Genomic DNA, 22,164 nt, shown 5'->3' on the forward strand with positions numbered 1-22,164 from the left:
ACACGCACATATACATACCTATACATTTCAACATATACATACATATACATACACAGACATATACATTTATACATACATACATATTCATACTTGCTGCCTTCATCCATTTTTGTTGCCACCCCACCACACATGAAACAGCATCCCCCCGTGCACTCATGTGCAAGGTAGCGCTAAGAAAAGACAAAAAGGCCACATTTGTTCACACTCAGTCTCTAGCTGTCATGTGTAATGCACCAAAACCACAGCTCCCTTTCCCCATGCAGGCCCCACAGAACTTTCCATGGTTTACCCCACATGCTTCACATGCCTTTGTTCAATCCATTGACAGCACGTCATCCCCGGTATACCACATCATTCCAACTCACTGTATTCCTTACATGCCTTTCACCCTCCTGTAGGTTCAGGCCCCAATCGCTCAAAATCTTTTTCACTCCATCCTTCCACCTCCAATTTGGTCACCTGCTTCTTGTTCCCTCCACCTCTGACACATATCTTCTTTGTCAATCTTTCCTCATACATTCTCTCCATGTGTCTAAACCACTTTAACACACTCTTCTGCTCTCTCAACCACACTCTTTTTATTTCCACACATCTCTCTTATCCCTTCATTACTTACTCGATCAAACCACTTCACACCACTTATACCTCTGTAGTATGATCACTAACAGTTATCAGGTTTGCCTTTGTACAATGGCACTATGTATGCATTCTGCCAACCCTCAGGCACTTCACCATGATCCATACATACATTGAATATCTTTACCAATCAATCAACAACAAAGTCAACCACTTTTTTAATAAATCCATTGCAATACCATCCAAATTTGCCGCCTTGCCAGATTTCATCTTCCACAAAGCTTTCACTACCTCTTCTCTCTTTACCAAATCATTCTCCCTGACCCCCTCACTTCGTACACCATCCCCACCAAAACACCCTATATCTACCACAATCATCAAACACATTCACTCCATCACTATCTGTTATAACTTCCCCACATGCTCCCTTCACTGATGTTCCCATTTGTTCTCTTGTCTTACACATGTTATTTACCTCCTTCCAAAACATATCTTTATTCTCCCTAAAGTTTAATGATACTCTCTCACCCCAACTCTCATTTGCCCTCTTTTTCAACTCTTGCACCTTTCTCTTGACCTCCTGCCACTTTCTTTGATACATCTCCCAGTCATTTGCACTACTTACTTGCAAAAATCATCTAAACGCCTCTCTTTTCTCTTTCACAAAGTATCTTACTTCTTCATCCCACCACTCACTACCCTATCTAATCCACCCACCTCCCACCTTTCTCATACCACATGCATCTTATGCACAAGCCATCACTGCTTTCCTAAATACATCCCATTCCTCACCTACTCCCCCTACATCATTTGCTCTCACCTTTTGCCATTCCACACTCAATCTCTCCTGATACTTCCTCACACAAGTCTCCTTTCCAAGCTCACTTACTCTCCCCACTCTCTTCTTCCCAACATTCTCTCTTCTTTTCAAAAAGCCTCTATAATTTTTATACTTAATCGCTGTTTACCCCGGTATACCACATCGATCCAATTCACTCTATTCCTTGCCCTCCTTTCACCCTCCTGCATGTTCAGGCCCCGATCACACAAAATCTTTTTCACTCCATCTTTCCACCTCCAATTTGGTCTCCCACTTCTCCTCGTTCCCTCCACCTCCGACACATATATCCTCTTGGTCAATCTTTCCTCACTCATTCTCTCTATGTGCCCAAACCATTTCAAAACACCCTCTTCTGCTCTCTCAACCACGCTCTTTTTATTTTGCACACATCTCTCTTACCCTTACGTTACTTACTCGATCAAACCACCTCACACCACACATTGTCCTCAAACATCTCATTTCCAGCACATCCACCCTCCAGCGCACAACTCTATCCATAGCCCACGCTTCGCAACCATACAAAATTGTTGGAACCACTATTCCTTCAAACATACCCATTTTTGCTTTCCGAGATAATGTTCTCGACTTCCACACATTCTTCAAGGCTCCCAGGATTTTCGCCCCCTCCCCTATGATCCACTTCCGCTTCCATGGTTCCATCCGCTGCCAGATCCACTCCCAGATATCTAAAACACTTTACTTCCTCCAGTTTTTCTCCATTCAAACTTACCTCCCAATTGACTTGACCCTCAACCCTACTGTACCTAATAACCTTGCTCTTATTCACATTTACTCTTAACTTTCTTCTTTGGAAAGTGTGTGAAAGATATATATATATATATATATATATATATATATATATATATATATATATATATATATCCCCTGGGGATAGGGGAGAAAGAATACTTCCCACGTATTCCCTGCGTGTCGTAGAAGGCGACTAAAAGGGGAGGGAGCGGGGGGCTGGAAATCCTCCCCTCTCATTTTTTTTAATTTTCCAAAAGAAGGAACAGAGAATTGGGCTAGGTGAGGGTATTCCCTCAAAGGCCCAGGCCTCTGTTCTTAACGCTACCTCGCTAATGCGGGAAATGGCGAATAGTTTGAAAGAAAAAGATATATATATATATTTGTGTTCATACTATTCGCTATTTCCCGCAATAGTGAGGTAGCGTTAAGAACAGAGGACTGGGCCTTGGAGGGAATATCCTCACCTGGCCCTCTTCTCTGTTCCTTCTTTTGGAAAATTAGAAAAAAAAAAAAAAAAAAAAAAAAAAAAATATATACATATATATATATATTTCTCCATTCAAACTTACCTCCCAATTGACTTGACCCTCAACCCTACTGTACCTAATAACCTTGCTCTTATTCACATTTACTCTTAACTTTCTTCTTTGGAAAGTGTGTGAAAGATATATATATATATATATATATATATATATATATATATATATATATATATATATATATATATTTTTATTATTTTGCTTTGTCGCTGCCTCCCGCGTTTGTGAGGTAGCGCAAGGAAACAGACGAAAGAAATGGCCCAATCCACCCCCATACACATGTATATACATACATGTCCTCACACGCAAATATATATACCCATACATCTCAATGTACACATATATATACACACACAGACATATACATATATAGACATGCACACAATTCACACTGTCTGCCTTTATTCATTCCCATCACCACCTTGCCACACATGGAATAACATCCCCTTCCCCCCTCATGTGTGCGAGTTAGCGCTAGGAAAAGACAACAAAGGCCACATTCGTTCACACTCAGTCTCTAGGTGTCATGTAATAATGCACCGAAACCACAGCTCCCTTTCCACATCCAGGCCCCACAGAACTTTCCATGGTTTACCCCAGACGCTTCACATGCCCTGGTTCAATCCACTGACAGCATGTCAACCCCTGTAAACCACATCGTTCCAATTCACTCCATTATCAATATTTTGCTATTACTATTATCATCATTATACATAATCACTGTTTCTTGCATCAGTTCAGGTAGCACCAAGAAGACTAAGAATGGCTCATCCACTCATATACACGTATATATACACATACATATTTATATATATGCTAGGATCTTTTTCAGAACCCAAGATGCACTTCCAAGGAATGGGGCTCTAAAAGAATCAACTCTGAAAGGAGTCATTACACAACTGTATATATGTATATACAGGGATGCATTACCTATAATGTCAGTGCTTCTTAAATATGAGTTATTTATGAGGACACTGAAGTATCAGTAATAGCTCACACAATAATACAAATGGTACTGACATTATCATATTAATAAAAGAAATGTCTTTCGATATAAGAGTAAGAATCAAGACTGGCCATAAAGGTCTCCATTATGCACTCCTCACCCAAAATACCTTCAAAACTCTTATCATCTTGACCAACTTTACAAGTTGAATTTCCACATCCAAAAAGATAATTCTTCTAAGCACTTTTCCAATATCATGGATTTAAAAATTCTTTAATGAGCCTTGCAGCTGTTAGAGCAAGCAAGCATCTATTATACAATCTGTACTATATAGGGAGGTAATTTTACATTTTTTGGGCCCCATACCTTGAACATTCTCTAGTTCCATACATCTTATCTGCTCTGCATTAACCAACTCTTCAGTAATTTAGTTCCATTCATCTGCCACTCTTTTACTGTAAGAGTACTTCTTCACAAGCTTCTGTCATTTCATGTTATGGCCTCTGCATGCTCTATTCCTACACTCAACTTATTCCATTCATCCACTCTTATACTAAAAAATTACTTATTCATGCCCTTTCTAAAAAAAAAATTCTTTAATTTTCATGTAATGGCCTTAGGTTGTCCTATAATTACATCTTTCTAAGAGCCGCCAACTATATCAAATACCCCAGTTGAAAATCTAAAGGTTGTGATCAAGTCATCCTTAATTCCTCTCTCTTTCATGGTAGGCAAACTGAAGGTACAAAGAATTTTTCTGTAACTGCTCACTCATCTCTGGTATCATCTTTGATGCCTTACTCTAGACCTTCTTATGATATATTTGTGCTTCCTTAGGTGTAGTGACCAAACCTGAGAAGAATATTTGGGATGTGAACAACTTGGTGGATGTTTCCTTATCCATATAATTACATGCTATTCTAATTTTTGCCAGTAGACAGTATTCCTCCCATACTGTTCTCCCTACGTGGGACTCTTGTAAAAGGTTAGGAACTATGTGATCTATCTGTGTGTGTGTATGTGTGTGTGTGCGTGTGTAATTACCTATTTGCACTGTATGGAGAGGAAGTCTTACACAAGAGGGGCCCATCTCTTGAACATTTTCTACTGTCATGAAGCTTCTTAAACACCTGTACTGTCTGCATTTATCACTTTACACTAACTTTTTACACTATAAATGTTATACAATGAAGGAGTCTATCCCTTATTTCTAACTGTTGATCTTGCTTCTTAATCAGCCTCCAATGTAGTGGAGTCAAAAACTTTTTGGCAGTCCAGGAATATAAAATCTACCCATCTATCCCTTTGATATAAAATGGAGCTCACCCTGTTATAGAAATCTAGATCTGTAATGCACGAACTTTCCCTGAATCCTTGTTGTTGCCCAGTTAAAAAATTTCTCCTTTGCAGAGGAATCATTCATTTTCTTTTACCTTTTTTCATGTTTTACTGGCAAAAGTACTGACCACAATGTTTGAGAGACTGGTTTGTAATTCAGGTCAATTTCCTGATCACTTCTCTTTACCTTTAAACTGATCCTAATTTCATCTAATGACCCTGTAGTGGAGGTCTTCCATCATTGCATGATTTAACTTTTCCTGCCTGTGTTTAAATAATCAGCTGACTTATCATACCATTAATAGTCGAAAAGGTTTCTTCTGTCACCATAAAGGCAAAGGAATACATTTTGCTCTCCTCAACACCTACACAATCACCGTACAAAAACCTGCAGGTCATGTAGCGACCCTCTGGGAAACATATAGACTGTTGGATGATCTGAGTGATGAAGAATACTTATATCATATAACAGTTGATCAGGAAAGTGAATAAGAATCACAAGTCACATGAAAAATGTGGAAAAATAAGTGACTTACAGTGACTGTGGTGGGATTATCTAAGGAACAGGGAAGACAGATTGGGAGGTCATCCCCACCACTTTCATCTTTTCTCATGAGGAAGATATATAAAAACGGGGCCTAATTTTATCTTTATCTGACCCTGAGGTGATGGAGGTCCTTGGTAAGATATAACAGATAATGAGCTAAATCATATCCAGAAAAAAATCCTCCAATATCCTTCCTATATAAGCTAGCCACTTTGGGTCTTCATACTTATTATGTAAAGATGAAATACTTTTCTAGTCATATCATTCACCAACACTGTGCCTGTGTTTGAAATAAGATAAAAGTCTGAACTTTAATTCAAAATAAAGAAAAGCAAATCCTTCAATATCCTCTTCACAAGTACAAGACCATTTTTCTCCTTACAGTGGTTTATAGCATACCAGGTGTAATACTGCTACATATGTATTTGTAATCTACCACTAAAACTTTGCCTAAGTATGAAATATGAACACAATGTAAAAACAAGTTCAATAAAACAATACATAGCATTACAAAGATCCTAGTGATCATTAAACCTTAATTACACTATGTCTCAAGTTTATTAATTTCACTTAAATGCAGATCTCACAGAAAAGGTCTAATGGATGGCAACAAAGACTGTGCTTGAAAAAAAGGGAGCTGATATACACAGATAGGTTAGAGACCATTAATTTGCCCATGTTGAAACAGAGAAGAAAAGGAGATATGATAACCTTTCAAGTTTCTTAATCAAACTGACAATGTTGACAGTGAAAAGTTTTCTGAAATCAGCAAAGAATGATCAGTGGGATGTCATGCAAAGAAATAGATTTCACAATGTTAGGTCTATAGGTGATCTTTCCTATGTGGCTCACCTCTTGTGTTCTCTCTCAGGTATTCTAGTGTATCTTTTGTTGCAGCCTTCAATATCATCAAAGCATTTGACGGAGTGTGTCATAAGCCTTCACTTTCTAAACTCAATACTTTTGGATTTCCTACTTCTCTCTTTTCCCTGATGTAAAATTTCCTTTTTGGTCATTCCAATGCAGTAATCAATGATGGAATGACTTTCCTTTCCAATATCATCCTCAGTGGCATTCCTTAGGGTTCTGTCCTATCACATACTCTCCTCTCAATAAATAATTTTCTGTCTTCTATTTCTAAACCTACCAACTCTTATGTTGATGAAGAAACTTAATGTACTTCAACTCACTTTCCCTCCCCTCCTCCTTATGATAATCATTCCCTTTCTCATACTTAACATAATTCCCCTCTCAATTTCGACCTGTGTAGCATATCAGAATAGTTTAGCAGTAACTTATATCCATAGTGCTAAAACACAATTTCTCCCAACAGGTCTATCAAAATAAATTTATAAGCACAAAATGCAACAATTTGAAAACACAAACAAGTTGGGCATAACCATATCCTCCACTTTATCCTAGAAACCCCACATAATCAACATCATAAGGCTGCTTCCTAAATGCTGGGGTTGTTGTAAAGGTGCCATAATCACTTTTCTTGTGAGCAACTATTTCATATCTACAGGAATGTTATAACCCTTATACAGAGTACTGCTCACATGTCTGGGGTGACTCCTCCTCCATCCCATTATCAACCAGAGCAAAATCAAAAAGCCTTCCATCCCATTAATTCAACTATTCCTTTCTACATACCATGATGTTGCTGCTCTCTCTCTCTCTCTCTCTCTCTCTCTCTCTCTCTCTCTCTCTCTCTACAAGTGTTATTGTGGCCACTATTCTCATCAGCTCTCGGTATGTGTCCTGTGCCAAGGCCTAAGGCACATACCTGGCTGCTGCTTTCCACAGTTTCTCTGTGGAGCTTGGCCACAAGAGAATTCAGAATTATGATACCTCTTTCAGAACCCTGATTGGTTAAGCTTTAGAATTCTTCCGCTTATCTAGTTTCCTTCTTCTTTAAGAGTCAGGACTACAAATGCCAGTGGAACCGTTTAATTTCTATTCTCTTTTCCTCTCACTTTATTTCGTTCTTCCATGATGGCCTTCATTTGGGGGTGCTTTGCCGGTACTGTGTTGGTCACTATTTAAAAACTAAGCAAAGCAAATTATCAAAAAAGGGTATGAAGAGTACTAAATAGTAAAATGGTGATAAATGAATCAATGCAATAAGTGAATAGACTAATAATATACACAGTAAACAGACAATAGAAAGTTGTATGAATGTAAAATAGTTTAAGAAGTGGGACCCAATATGCGTAAATCTCCCTCTCAATACCATCAATTGGAGTAAAATTACGTAAAAATGACTGGTAAAATACAGTCCCTCACTATTCATTCTAACACTTACACACTCCAAATGCTACGACCATGTAGCAATATCTCAAATGCTATGACCATATAGCAATATCTCAGTGAACACAATCCATTGCTCTTCTTAAAAGCTAATAAAATTTTAACAAAGTTTTAATGCATATGATGTATTGGTAATCCAAATGTGAGTGATCTTCCTTATACTATGTGGTCTGCAGAAACATTCTGTAAATCTCTAGAGCTGTATCATATCATTGTGGGTTATAAATCATACATGTAGGTAAAAGACAAAGGGAAAACTTTAGAATCAGCTAGATTTTTGCTGCAACTATTTCACATATAAGCCACATTTTCCAGCACTTCCAAGCACAACCTTTGAGACAGGTACATTACTCCCAGATCAGGGATGATAAACCCTGATGGCAGTTGCTCAAATTCTTCACACCTCTGGGTAAGTGTCAAGGCTGAGCTGATTAGAATAAGTTATGGGATGGCAGAAGCATCATCTTTGAGACTTAATTTATGATTTAGACAAACTTATTGCGTTAAGCTGGTTAAATGGAAAACGTAACTGTGATGAGGGATACGGAACAGAAAAGGTGACTGATGGTGATGAGGTAAGAGGTTTGTACAGTAGTTTGAGCATTCTAGGATCCTCCAGGTTATTATTATTCGTATTATTATCGTTATTATCATTAAGAATATTATTATACAAACAGTACCAACGTAGTGCTGTCAGTGTACTTGCTTCTTTCCTAATGGTATTGGAGATATAAAACATTCCTGAAAGCCAGTTGCTGAGGTCGCTCAGATGCCAGACAAACCCCAAGAAGTGGTTGGTTACCAGCATATCAAGCTGCTACTTAGATTCTCCATATGTAAATACTAAAGATTGAGAATTTCACCAACACCTCCCAGAGAGTTTCTGGACGACCTGAATCACATTTTGCAGAGAGGAAAAAAAAAAAGACATTTCATCAGAACCGCCAGAAAAACATGTCATTAGCGTCTGTCTCCCTGCAATATGAGGACAAGATATCTGCATCACAGCACGACCACCAGACACAGCTGGCGGAGATAGAGATTGAGGATATGAGGTTAGGGTGGGGGTATGTTTGGGTGCGGGACCAAGGCGCACACCACCTTCTCAAGAGTGGCTAATTTGACCATCTAATATTGTCAGAAACTTTGCGGAGTTCACACTTGTAAACACAACCTCCTTTTGTTCTGCAGAGTTACATTCCATATGGAGGATACTCCAGCCATTTACTCTGTTATACAATTGCAAAAAAAAAAAAAAAGGGGGAGGCTTGTTTCATAAAGAGCATAAATACTTATGGCTTGATTATCACATCTCCATATAAATGACTTGACTTTAAAACTGTCATCAGTGGCTGTGTTTACAAGCTACTACTGATATAAAACTGAGGTAGAGCGTTGACTGATAAACCTGATGAACATACCTGCACAAACAGCATAACAGTGAACTGTGTAATATGGGCACAGAACTCAGGCCTCTAGGTATAGGGACATCAACTTAGGACCCGTACTGTACTTTCAGTAAGTAAGACCCTACACCTGTAGATGAATGGCAGCATGATCTTCCACCTCTAAGTACTCCAAGTGATTTTTAAATATCAAAAATATTTGATTATTTCCAACCTGAATTCATTATATAATGTCAATCCCACAGATTTCAAAATTCCTACCACATTGCAGCAGCTCTTATTTCATTACAGTGTGACAAATCAATTTTGAATAGAGCATATCATACTTCCATTGTCCTTGAAGAGGTTGAGCATTATGGTCCCATATATCCAGTGGAATGACTGCTGCTGCTACTGCTAGTTAGGTTACTACCACTGCTACCTGGCAGTGTACTGCTGGCATCTGGGGCATTACTAGGGTCATGATGATTGGCAGATTTAACACCTGGGTGGTAGGAGTTGATGTGTGTCCAGAGGGAGTACTTGTTGCGGAAGACCTTGCGACAATAAAGGCAGAGAGCCTCCTCTTGGGCCGAGTGTCTGATCTTGAGGTGCTTTTTGAGGTTGGCACGGTTGCTGATAAGCTTGTGGCACACCGGACATGGACGAGCCTCATATGGGTTATCCTCTGTGGACAAAAGAAACAATAAAATTTAGTACTCTCAGAGGTAATACATCAAAGAAGCTTCATATAATCCAACTTCACAAAATCAATAAAAAATCATTTTCTTAAACACAGATATAGATTAAAGTAATGGAAATACTAAGAATATCCTCGATACTAGGTAAGAAAAAGAAACTATGAGGGAATAAGGGATTATGTGTTTGAGAAATAAACAAGGATAAACCAGTGTCAATACCACAGTGTTAACAAGATGTGTTCCCATGAAAAACAATTGTACAGTTGTGAAGAGCACATAAGATGTAGATACCATATGCAAATTCAATTAATATATCAAAATCTATAAAATCTTTATCAAAATGGAAGGGAAATTCTTTCACAAAATTAGTTCCATGCCAACTTTACAGTCTAAGTACTACCACATCTTCAAAAAAACTAAGGTACACATATAAAGAAACAGCCAAATAAAAATATGATCAATAAGAGAGAGCTTTATTTATGTTTTCTTTATTGTAGGGTTCTATAGAATATTGGGGGAACATTAATCCTTAACTCTATGGATGAATGTTCATACTTCTATAGATATACACATGAATAAACACAACCTTTAAGTACATAAAATCATTATATTACTATTTATCATACTTGATCATTTTCTGCATCACTGAGGTAGTGCCAGGAAACAGACGAAGAAAGACCCATCCATTCATATACACAAATACATGCATACACGCCCATTATTATTATTTCTATTAAACCAAAGCACTGTTTCCTATGTCAGTGAGGTAAAGCCAGGAAACAGATGAAGAATGGTCCATCCACTTTTATACACATAAATATTTATATATTCACCATTTCCCCCATTAGCAAGGTAACATTAAGAACAGAGGACTGAGCCTAATATGTACATGTGTATATATGTGTGTATGCGTATGTGTTTGTGTATGTTATGTATATGTATCTGTATGTATATGTGCATGTATGGATATCTATATATTAGTATCATTATTATTTATTATACTTTGTCGCTGTCTCCCACGTTAGCGAGGTAGCACTAGGAAACAGATGAAAGAATGGCTCAACCCACCCACATACACATGTATATACATACACGTTCACACATGAACATATACATACCTATCCATTTCAACATATACACATGTATACAGACACAGATATATACATATATACACATGTACATAATTCATACTTGCTGCCTTTATTCATTCCCGTCGCCACCTCGCCACACATGAAATGACAACCCCCTCCCCCCGCATGCACGCGAGGTAGCACTAGGAAAAGACAACAAATGCCACATTCGTTCACACTCAGTCTCTAGCTGTCATGTATAATGCACCAAAACCACAGCTCCCTATCCACATCCAGGCCCCACAAAACTTTCCATGGTTTACCCCAGACACTTCACATGCCCTGGTTCAATCTACTGACAGCATGTTGACCCCAGTATACCACATTGTTTCAATTACGCTATTCCTTGCACGTCTTTCACCCTCCTGCATGTTCAGGCCCCGAACGCTCAAAATCTTTTTCACTCCATCTTTCCACCTCCAATTTGCTCTCCCACTTCTCCTTCCCTCCACCTCTGGCACATATATCCTCTTTGTCAATCTTTCTTTACTCATTCTCTCCATTTGACCAAACCATTTCAATACCCCCTCTTCTGCTCTCTCAACCATACTCATTTTTTTACCACATATCTCTCTTACCCTTTCAGTACTTACTCAATCAAACCCCTCACAACACATATTGTCCTCAAACATCTCATTTCCTACACATCCACCCTCCTCTACACAACCCTATCTATAGCCCATGCCTCACAAACATATAACATTGTTGGAACCACTATTCCTTCAAACATACCCATTTTTGCTCTACAAGATAACATTCTCACCTTCCACACATTCTTCAACTCTCCCAGAACCTTCACCCCCTCCCCCACCCTGTGACTCACTTCCGTTTCCAGGGTTCCATCCGCTGCTAAATCCACTCCCAGATATCTAAAACACTTCACTTCCTCCAGTTTTTCTACATTCAAACTCACTTTCCAATTTACTTGTCCCTCAACCCTACTGAACCTAATAACCTTCCTCTTATTCACATTTACTCCCAGCTTTCTTCTTTCATACACTTTACCAAACTCAGGCACCAACTTCTCCAGTTTCTCACCCGAATCAGCCACCAGTGCTGTATCATCAGCGAACAACAACGGACTCACTTCCCTAGCCCTCTCGTCCACAACATACTGCATACTTGCCCCTCTCTCCAAAACTCTTGCATTCACCTCCCTAACAACCCCATCCATATATAAATTAAACAACCATGGAGACATCACACACCCCTGCCACAAACCGACATTCACTGGGAACCAATCATCTTCCTCTCTTCCTTCTCATACACATGCCTTACATCCTCAATAAAAACTTTTCACTGCTTCTAACAACTTACCTCCCACATCATATACTCTTAATACCTTCCACAGAGCATCTCTATCAACTATATCATATATGCCTTCTCCAGATCCATAAATGCTACATACAAATCCATTTGCAAATCCATTTGCTTTTCTAAGTATTTCTCACATTCTTCAAAGCAAACACCTGAGATACACATCCTCTACCACTTCTGAAACCACACTGCTCTTCCCCAATCTGATGCTCTGTACATGCCTTCACCCTCTCAATCAATACCCTCCCATATAATTTACCAGGAATACTCAGCAAACTTACACCTCTGTAATTTGAACACTCACCTTTATCCCCTTTGCCTTTGTACAATGGCATTATGCATGCATTCTCCCAATCCTCAGGCACTTCACCATGGCCCATGCATACAATGAATATCCTTAGCAACCAGTCAACAACATAGTCACCCCCTTTTTAATAAATTCCCCTGCAATATCATCCAAACCTGCTGCCTTGCTGGCTTTCATATTCCGCAAAGCTTTAACTACCTCGACCAAAACACCCTATACCTACCACTCTATCATCAAACACATTCAACAAACCTTCAAAATACTCCATCTCCCTCTCACTTCACCACTACTGGTTATTACCTCCCCATTTGCCCCCTTCACCGATTTTCCCATTTGTTCTCTTGTCTTACGCACTTTATTTACCTCCTTCCAAAACATCCTTTTATTCTCCCTAAAATTCAGTGATACTCTCTCACCCCAACTCTCATTTGCCCTCTTATTCACCTCTTGCATCTTTCTCTTGACCTCTTGCCTCTTTCTTTTATACATCTCCAAGTCTTTTATACATCTCCCAGTCATTTGCACTATTTCCCCGCAAAAATTGTTCAAATGCCTCTCTCTTCTCTTTCACTAACAATCTCACTTCTTCATCCCACCACTCACTACACTTTCTAATCTTCCCATCTCCCACCTTTCTTATGCCACAAGCATCTTTTGCGCAAGCCATCACTGCTTCCCTAAATACATCCCATTCCTCCCCTACTCCCCTTACATCATTTGCTCTCACCTTTTTCCATTCTCCACTCAATCTCTCCTGGTACTTCCTCACACAAGTCACCTTCTCAAGCTCACTTGCTCTCACCACTCTCTTCACCCCAACATTCTCTCTTCTTTTCTGAAAACCTCTACATATCTACACCTTCACCTCAACAAGATAATGATAAGATATCCCTCCAGTTGACCCTCGCAGTACATTAACATCCAAAAGTCTCTCTTTCAAGCCCCTATCAATTAACACATAATCCAATAACGCTCTCTGGCCATCTCTCCTACTTACATACGCATACTTATGTACATCTCACTTTTTATAGCAGGTATTCCCAATCACCAACTCCCAAAATAATTGACGTGAGTCAGAGGATCATCTCGTCCCCATCACATCATTCAGAGCGATACCAGTTTGCATCAGCCTTCACTCCTGCCTGCAGTAGCATGCTTTCTGACATGTTTCATGAGCTCCTCTTCGCCAATGGAACTACCTTGGCCCACCAGTGATGCTACTATGTTTGAAAATCAAGAACCATTGCAACACAAACCTCACCAGGTGGTAGAGTGTCCCGCAGTGTATCGGGACAGACTTCCCCAAAACTTTTTTTAAAGGGGAAGTAAATGTTTATAGTTGTGTTACTGGAGTGATAGTTTTCATACATGGTGCTTTGACAAGAAAATAGTGAAATTGGAAAAAATGTAGCTTAGACATTGAAGCTTATTGATACAGTGGTTAAATTGATGAGAACTACTATTGTCGTTTGTGTAAATAAATTAAACATTTCCTTTTTCCATAGCCAGAGGTTGAACCATTATGTGACATTCATTTTTTCATTTCATTTCAAGCTAGAAGTTTCAGTTTTCTAAATTGTTTCTTACATTTTTCACATGTATATATATGTATGTGTGTGTGTGTGTGTATATGTGTGTGTGTGTGTGTGTGTATGTGTGTGTATGTGTATATATATATGTATATTATCCCTGGGGATAGGGGTGAAAGAATACTTCCCACGCATTCCTCGCGTGTCGTAGAAAGCAACTAGAGGGGACGGGAGCGGGGGGCCAGAAATCCTCCCCTCCTTGTATTTTTTTAACTTTCTAAAATGGGAAACAGAAGAAGGAGTTGCGCGGGGAGTGCTCATCCTCCTCGAAGGCTCAGATTGGGGTGCCTAAATGTGTGTGGATGTAACCAAGATGTGAAAAAAGGAGAGATAGGTAGTATGTTTGAGGAAAGGAACCTGGATGTTTTGGCTCTGAGTGAAACGAAGCTCAAGGGTAAAGGGGAAGAGTGGTTTGGGAATGTCTTGGGAGTAAAGTCAGGGGTTAGTGAGAGGACAAGAGCAAGGGAAGGAGTAGCAGTACTCCTGAAACAGGAGTTGTGGAAGTATGTGATAGAATGTAAGAAAGTAAATTCTCGATTAATATGGGTAAAACTGAAAGTTGATGGAGAGAGATGGGTGATTATTGGTGCATATGCACCTGGGCATGAGAAGAAAGATCATGAGAGGCAAGTGTTTTGGGAGCAGCTGAATGAGTGTGTTAGTGGTTTTGATGCACGAGACTGGGTTATAGTGTTGGGTGATTTGAATGCAAAGGTGAGTAATGTGGCAGTTGAGGGAATAATTGGTATACATGGGGTGTTCAGTGTTATAAATGGAAATGGTGAAGAGCTTGTAGATTTATGTGCTGAAAAAGGACTGATGATTGGGAATACCTGGTTTAAAAAGCGAGATATACATAAGTATACTTATGTAAGTAGGAGAGATGGCCAGAGAGCGTTATTGGATTACGCGTTAATTGACAGGCGCGCGAAAGAGAGACTTTTGGATGTTAATGTGCTGAGAGGTGCAACTGGAGGGATGTCTGATCATTATCTTGTGAAGGCAAAGGTGAAGATTTGTATGGGTTTTCAGAAAAGAAGAGTGAATGTTGGGGTGAAGAGGGTGGTGAGAGTAAGTGAGCTTGGGAAGGAGACTTGTGGGAGGAAGTACCAGGAGAGACTGAGTACAGAATGGAAAAAGGTGAGAACAATGGAAGTAAGGGGAGTGGGGGAGGAATGGGATGTATTTAGGGAATCAGTGATGGATTGCGCAAAAGATGCTTGTGGCATGAGAAGAGTGGGAGGTGGGTTGATTAGAAAGGGTAGTGAGTGGTGGGATGAAGAAGTAAGAGTATTAGTGAAAGAGAAGAGAGAGGCATTTGGACGATTTTTGCAGGGAAAAAATGCAATTGAGTGGGAGACGTATAAAAGAAAGAGACAGGAGGTCAAGAGAAAGGTGCAAGAGGTGAAAAAAAAGGGCAAATGAGAGTTGGGGTGAGAGAGTATAATTAAATTTTAGGGAGAATAAAAAGATGTTCTGGAAGGAGGTAAATAAAGTGCGTAAGACAAGGGAGCAAATGGGAACTTCTGTGAAGGGCGCAAATGGGGAGGTGATAACAAGTAGTGGTGATGTGAGAAGGAGATAGAGTGAGTATTTTGAAGGTTTGTTGAATGTGTTTGATGATAGAGTGGCAGATATAGGGTGTTTTGGTCGAGGTGGTGTGCAAAGTGCGAGGGTTAGGGAAAATGATTTGGTAAAGAGAGAAGAGGTAGTAAAAGCTTTGCGGAAGATGAAAGCCGGCAAGGCAGCAGGTTTGGATGGTATTGCAGTGGAATTTATTAAAAAAGGGGGTGACTGTATTGTTGACTGGTTGGTAAGGTTATTTAATGAATGTATGACTCATGGTGAGGTGCCTGAGGATTGGCGGAATGCGTGCATAGTGCCATTGTACAAAGGCAAAGGGGATAAGAGTGAGTGCTCAAATTACAGAGGTATAAGTTTGTTGAGTATTCCTGGCAAATTATATGGGAGGGTATTGATTGAGAGGGCGAAGGCATGTACAGAGCATCAGATTGGGGAAGAGCAGTGTGGTTTCAGAAGTGGTAGAGGATGTGTGGATCAGGTGTTTGCTTTGAAGAATGTATGTGAGAAATACTTAGAAAAGCAAATGGATTTGTATGTAGCATTTATGGATCTGGAGAAGGCATATGATAGAGTTGATAGAGATGCTCTGTGGAAGGTATTAAGAATATATGGTGTGGGAGGCAAGTTGTTAGAAGCAGTGAAAAGTTTTTATCGAGGATGTAAGGCATGTGTACGTGTAGGAAGAGAGGAAAGTGATTGGTTCTCAGTGAATGTAGGTTTGCGGCAGGGGTGTGTGATGTCTCCATGGTTGTTTAATTTGTTTATGGATGGGGTTGTTAGGGAGGTGAATGCAAGAGTTTTGGAAAGAGGGGCAAGTATGAAGTCTGTTGGGGATGAGAGAGCTTGGGAAGTGAGTCAGTTGTTGTTCGCTGATGATACAGCGCTGGTGGCTGATTCATGTGAGAAACTGCAGAAGCTGGTGACTGAATTTGGTAAAGTGTGTGAAAGAAGAAAGTTAAGAGTAAATGTGAATAAGAGCAAGGTTATTAGGTACAGTAGGGTTGAGGGTCAAGTCAATTGGGAGGTGAGTTTGAATGGAGAAAAACTGGAGGAAGTGAAGTGTTTTAGATATCTGGGAGTGGATCTGGCAGCGGATGGAACCATGGAAGCGGAAGTGGATCATAGGGTGGGGGAGGGGGAGAAAATTCTGGGAGCCTTGAAGAATGTGTGGAAGTCGAGAACATTATCTCGGAAAGCAAAAATGGGTATGTTTGAAGGAATAGTGGTTCCAACAATGTTGTATGGTTGCGAGGCGTGGACTATGGATAGAGTTGTGCGCAGGAGGATGGATGTGCTGGAAATGAGATGTTTGAGGACAATGTGTGGTGTGAGGTGGTTTGATCGAGTAAGTAACGTAAGGGTAAGAGAGATGTGTGGAAATAAAAAGAGCGTGGTTGAGAGAGCAGAAGAGGGTGTTTTGAAATGGTTTGGTCACGTGGAGAGAATGAGTGAGGAAAGATTGACCAAGAGGATATACGTGTCGGAGGTGGAGGGAACAAGGAGAAGAGGGAGACCAAATTGGAGGTGGAAAGATGGAGTGAAAAAGATTTTGTGTGATCGGGGCCTGAACATGCAGGAGGGTGAAAGGAGGGCAAGGAATAGAGTGAATTGGAGCGATGTGGTATACCGGGGTTGACGTGCTGTCAGTGGATTGAGTCAAGGCATGTGAAGCGTCTGTGGTAATCCATGGAAAGCTGTGTAGGTATGTATATTTGCGTGTGTGGACGTATGTATATACATGTGTATGGGGGTTGGTTGGGCCATTTCTTTCGTGTGTTTCCTTGCGCTACCTCACAAACGCGGGAGACAGCGACAAAGCAAAAAAAAAAAAAATATATATATATATATATATATATATATATATATATATATATATATATATATATTCTATTTATTTTGCTTTGTCGGTCTCCCGCGTTTGCGAGGTAGCGCAAGGAAACAGATGAAAGAAATGGCCCAACCCACCCCCATACACATGTATATACACACACGTCCACACACGCAAATATACATACCTATACATCTCAATGTACACATATATATACACACACAGACACATACATATATACCCATGCACACAATTCACACTGTCTGCCCCTACTCATTCCCATCGCCACCTCGCCACACATGGAATACCATCCCCCTCATCCCTCATGTGTACGGGGTAGCGCTAGGAAAGGACAACAAAGGCCTCATTCGTTCACACTCAGTCTCTAGCCGTCATGCAATAATGCCCGAAACCACAGCTCCCTCTCCACATCCAGGCCCCACACAGCTTTCCATGGTTTACCCCAGACGCTTCACATGTCCTGATTCAATCCACTGACAGCACGTCAATCCCGGTATACCACATCGATCCAATTCACTCTATTCCTTGCCCGCCTTTCACCCTCCTGCATGTTCAGGCCCCGATCACTCAAAATCTTTTTCACTCCATCTTTCCACCTCCAATTTGGTCTCCCACTTCTCCTCGTTCCCTCCACCTCCGACACATATATCCTCTTGGTCAATATTTCCTCACTCATTCTCTCCATGTGCCCAAACCATTTCAAAACACCCTCTTCTGCTCTCTCAACCACGTTCTTTTTATTTCCACACATCTCTCTTACCCTTACATTACTTACTCGATCAAACCACCTCACACCACACATTGTCCTCAAACATCTCATTTCCAGCACATCCACCCTCCTGCACACAACTCTATCCATAGCCCACGTCTCACAACCATACAACATTGTTGGAACCACTATTCCTTCAAACATACCCATTTTTGCTTTCCGAGATAATGTTCTCGACTTCCACACATTCTTTAAGGCTCCCAGGATTTCCAGCCCCCCGCTCCCTCCCCTTTTGGTCGCCTTCTACGACACGCAGGGAACACGTGGGAAGTATTCTTTCTCCCCTATCCCCAGGGATATATATATATATATATATATATATATATATATATATTTTTTTTTTTTTTTTCATACTATTCGCCATTTCCCGCGATAGCGAGGTAGCGTTAAGAACAGAGGACTGGGCCTTTGAGGGAATATCCTCACCTGGCCCCCTTCTCTGTTCCTTCTTTTGGAAAATTAAAAAAAAAAAAAAAAAAAAAAAAAAAAAAAAAAAAAAAAAAAACGAGAGGGGAGGATCTCCAGCCCCCCGCTCCCTTCCCTTTTAGTCGCCTTCTACAACACGCAGGGAATACGTGGGAAGTATTCTTTCTCCCCTATCCCCAGGGATATATATATATATATATATATATATATATATATATATATATATATATATATATATATATATATATATATATATATATTTATATATATATATATATATATATATATATATATATATATATATATATATATATATATATATATATATATATTTATTTGTTTATTTTGCTTTGTCGCTATCTGCCGCGTCCGCGAGGAAGCGCAAGGAAACAGACGAAAGAAATGGCCCAACCCACCCGCATACACATGCACACACACACACGACCACACACGCAAATATACACACCTATACATCTCAATGTACACATATATATACACACACAGACACATACATATATACCCATGCACACAATTCACACTGTCTGCCCCTACTCATTCCCATCGCCACCCCGCCACACACGGAATACCATCCCCCTCCCCCCTCATGTGTGCGAGGTAGCACTAGGAAAAGACAACAAAGGCCCCATTTGTTCACACTCAGTCTCTAGCTGTCATGCAATAATGCCCGAAACCACAGCTCCCTCTCCACATCCACGCCCCACACAACTTTCCATGGTTTACCCCAGACGCTTCATATGACCTGATTCAATCCACTGACAGCACGTCAACCCTGGTATACCACATCGATCCAATTCACTCTATTCCTTGCCCTCCTTTCACCCTCCTGCATGTTCAGGCCCCGATCACACAAAATCTTTTTCACTCCATCTTTCCACCTCCAATTTGGTCTCCCACTTCTCCTCGTTCCCTTCACCTCCGACACATATATCCTCTTGGTTGATCTTTCCTCACTCATTCTTTCCATGTGCCCAAACCATTACAAAAACACCCTCTTCTGCTCTCTCAACCACGCTCTTTTTATTTCCACACATCTCTCTTACCCTTACGTTACTTACTCGATCAAACCACCTCACACCACACATTGTCCTCAAACATCTCATTTCCAGCACATCCATCCTCCTGCACACAACTCTATCCATAGCCCACGCCTCGCAACCATACAACATTGTTGGAACCACTATTCCTTCAAACATACCCATTTTTGCTTTCCGAGATAATGTTCTCGACTTCCACACATTCTTCAAGGCTCCCAGAATTTTCGCCCCCTCCCCCACCCTATGATCCACTTCCGCTTCCATGGTTCCATCCGCTGCCAGATCCACTCCCAGATATCTAAAACACTTTACTTCCTCCAGTTTTTCTCCATTCAAACTTACCTCCCAACTGACTTGACCCTCAACCCTACTGTACCTAATAACCTTGCTCTTATTCACATTTACTCTTAACTTTCTTCTTTCACACACTTTACCAAACTCAGTCACCAGCTTCTGCAGTTTCTCACATGAATCAGCCACCAGCGCTGTATCATCAGCAAACATATATATATATATATATATATATATATATATATATATATATATATATATATGTATATATATATATATATATATATATATATATATATATATATATATATATATACATGTATGTGAGAAATACTTAGAAAAGCAAATGGATTTGTATGTAGCATTTATGGATCTGGAGAAGGTATATGATAGAGTTGATAGAGATGCTCTGTGGAAGGTATTAAGAATATATGGTGCGGGAGGCAAGTTGTCAGAAGCAGTGAAAAGTTTTTATCGAGGATGTAAGGCATGTGTACGTGTAGGAAGAGAGGAAAGTGATTGGTTCTCAGTGAATGTAGGTTTGCGGCAGGGGTGTGTGATGTCTCCATGGTTGTTTAATTTGTTTATAGATGGGGTTGTTAGGGAGGTGAATGCAAGAGTTTTGGAAAGAGGGGCAAGTATGAAGTCTGTTGGGGATGAGAGAGCTTGGGAAGTGAGTCAGTTGTTGTTCGCTGATGATACAGCGCTGGTGGCTGATTCATGTGAGAAACTGCAGAAGCTGGTGACTGAGTTTGGTAAAGTGTGTGAAAGAAGAAAGTTAAGAGTAAATGTGAATAAGAGCAAGGTTATTAGGTACAGTAGGGTTGAGGGTCAAGTCAATTGGGAGGTGAGTCTGAATGGAGAAAAACTGGAGGAAGTGAAGTGTTTTAGATATCTGGGAGTGGATCTGGCAGCGGATGGAACCATGGAAGCGGAAGTGGATCATAGGGTGGGGGAGGGGGAGAAAATTCTGGGAGCCTTGAAGAATGTGTGGAAGTCGAGAACATTATCTCGGAAAGCAAAAATGGGTATGTTTGAAGGAATAGTGGTTCCAACAATGTTGTATGGTTGCAAGGCGTGGGCTATGGATAGAGTTGTGCGCAGGAGGATGGATGTGCTGGAAATGAGATGTTTGAGGACAATGTGTGGTGTGAGGTGGTTTGATCAAGTAAGTAACGTAAGGGTAAGAGAGATGTGTGGAAATAAAAAGAGCGTGGTTGAGAGAGCAGAAGAAGGTGTTTTGAAATGGTTTGGGCACATGGAGAGAATGAGTGAGGAAAGATTGACCAAGAGGATATATGTGTCGGAGGTGGAGGGAACGAGGAGAAGAGGGAGACCAAATTGGAGGTGGAAGGATGGAGTGAAAAAGATTTTGTGTGATCAGGGCCTGAACATGCAGGAGGGTGAAAGGAGGGCAAGGAATAGAGTGAATTGGAGCGATGTGGTATACCGGGGTTGACGTGCTGTCAGTGGATTGAATCAAGGCATGTGAAGCGTCTGGGGTAAACCATGGAAAGTTGTGTAGGTATGTATATTTGCGTGTGTGGACGTATGTATATACATGTGTATGGGGGTGGGTTGGGCTATTTCTTTCGTCTGCTTCCTTGCGCTACCTCGCAAACGCGGGAGACAGCGACAAAAAAAAAAAAAAAAATATATATATATATATATATATATATATATATATATATATATATATATATATATATATATATATATATATATATATATATATTTTTTTTTTTTTTTTTTTTTTATACTTTGTCGCTGTCTCCCGCGTTTGCGAGGTAGCGCAAGGAAACAGACGAAAGAAATGGCCCAACCCCCCCCCCCCCCATACACATGTACATACGTCCACACACGCAAATATACATACCTACACAGCTTTCCATGGTTTACCCCAGACGCTTCACA

General features: G+C 40.2%; 1 protein-coding gene across 2 annotated transcripts in view; it reads right to left on the reverse strand.

Annotated features, from left to right (window-relative positions):
- Positions 1-556: 556 nt before the first annotated feature.
- The window catches only part of LOC139751039 (uncharacterized), a 442,294-nt gene continuing 420,686 nt past the window's right edge, over positions 557-22,164 (reverse strand). The window contains exon 6 of one of the 2 annotated variants that reach the window (XM_071666163.1): positions 557-9,920. In XM_071666163.1, the coding sequence (XP_071522264.1) occupies positions 9,607-9,920 (314 nt within the window). In that variant the 3' untranslated portion in view covers positions 557-9,606. The remainder of the gene's footprint in view (positions 9,921-22,164) is intronic. The other variant, XM_071666170.1, reaches the window with a different exon arrangement.

The sequence above is a fragment of the Panulirus ornatus genome, chromosome 10 (assembly GCF_036320965.1).
Source record: "Panulirus ornatus isolate Po-2019 chromosome 10, ASM3632096v1, whole genome shotgun sequence".
Lineage (NCBI taxonomy): Eukaryota > Metazoa > Arthropoda > Malacostraca > Decapoda > Palinuridae > Panulirus > Panulirus ornatus.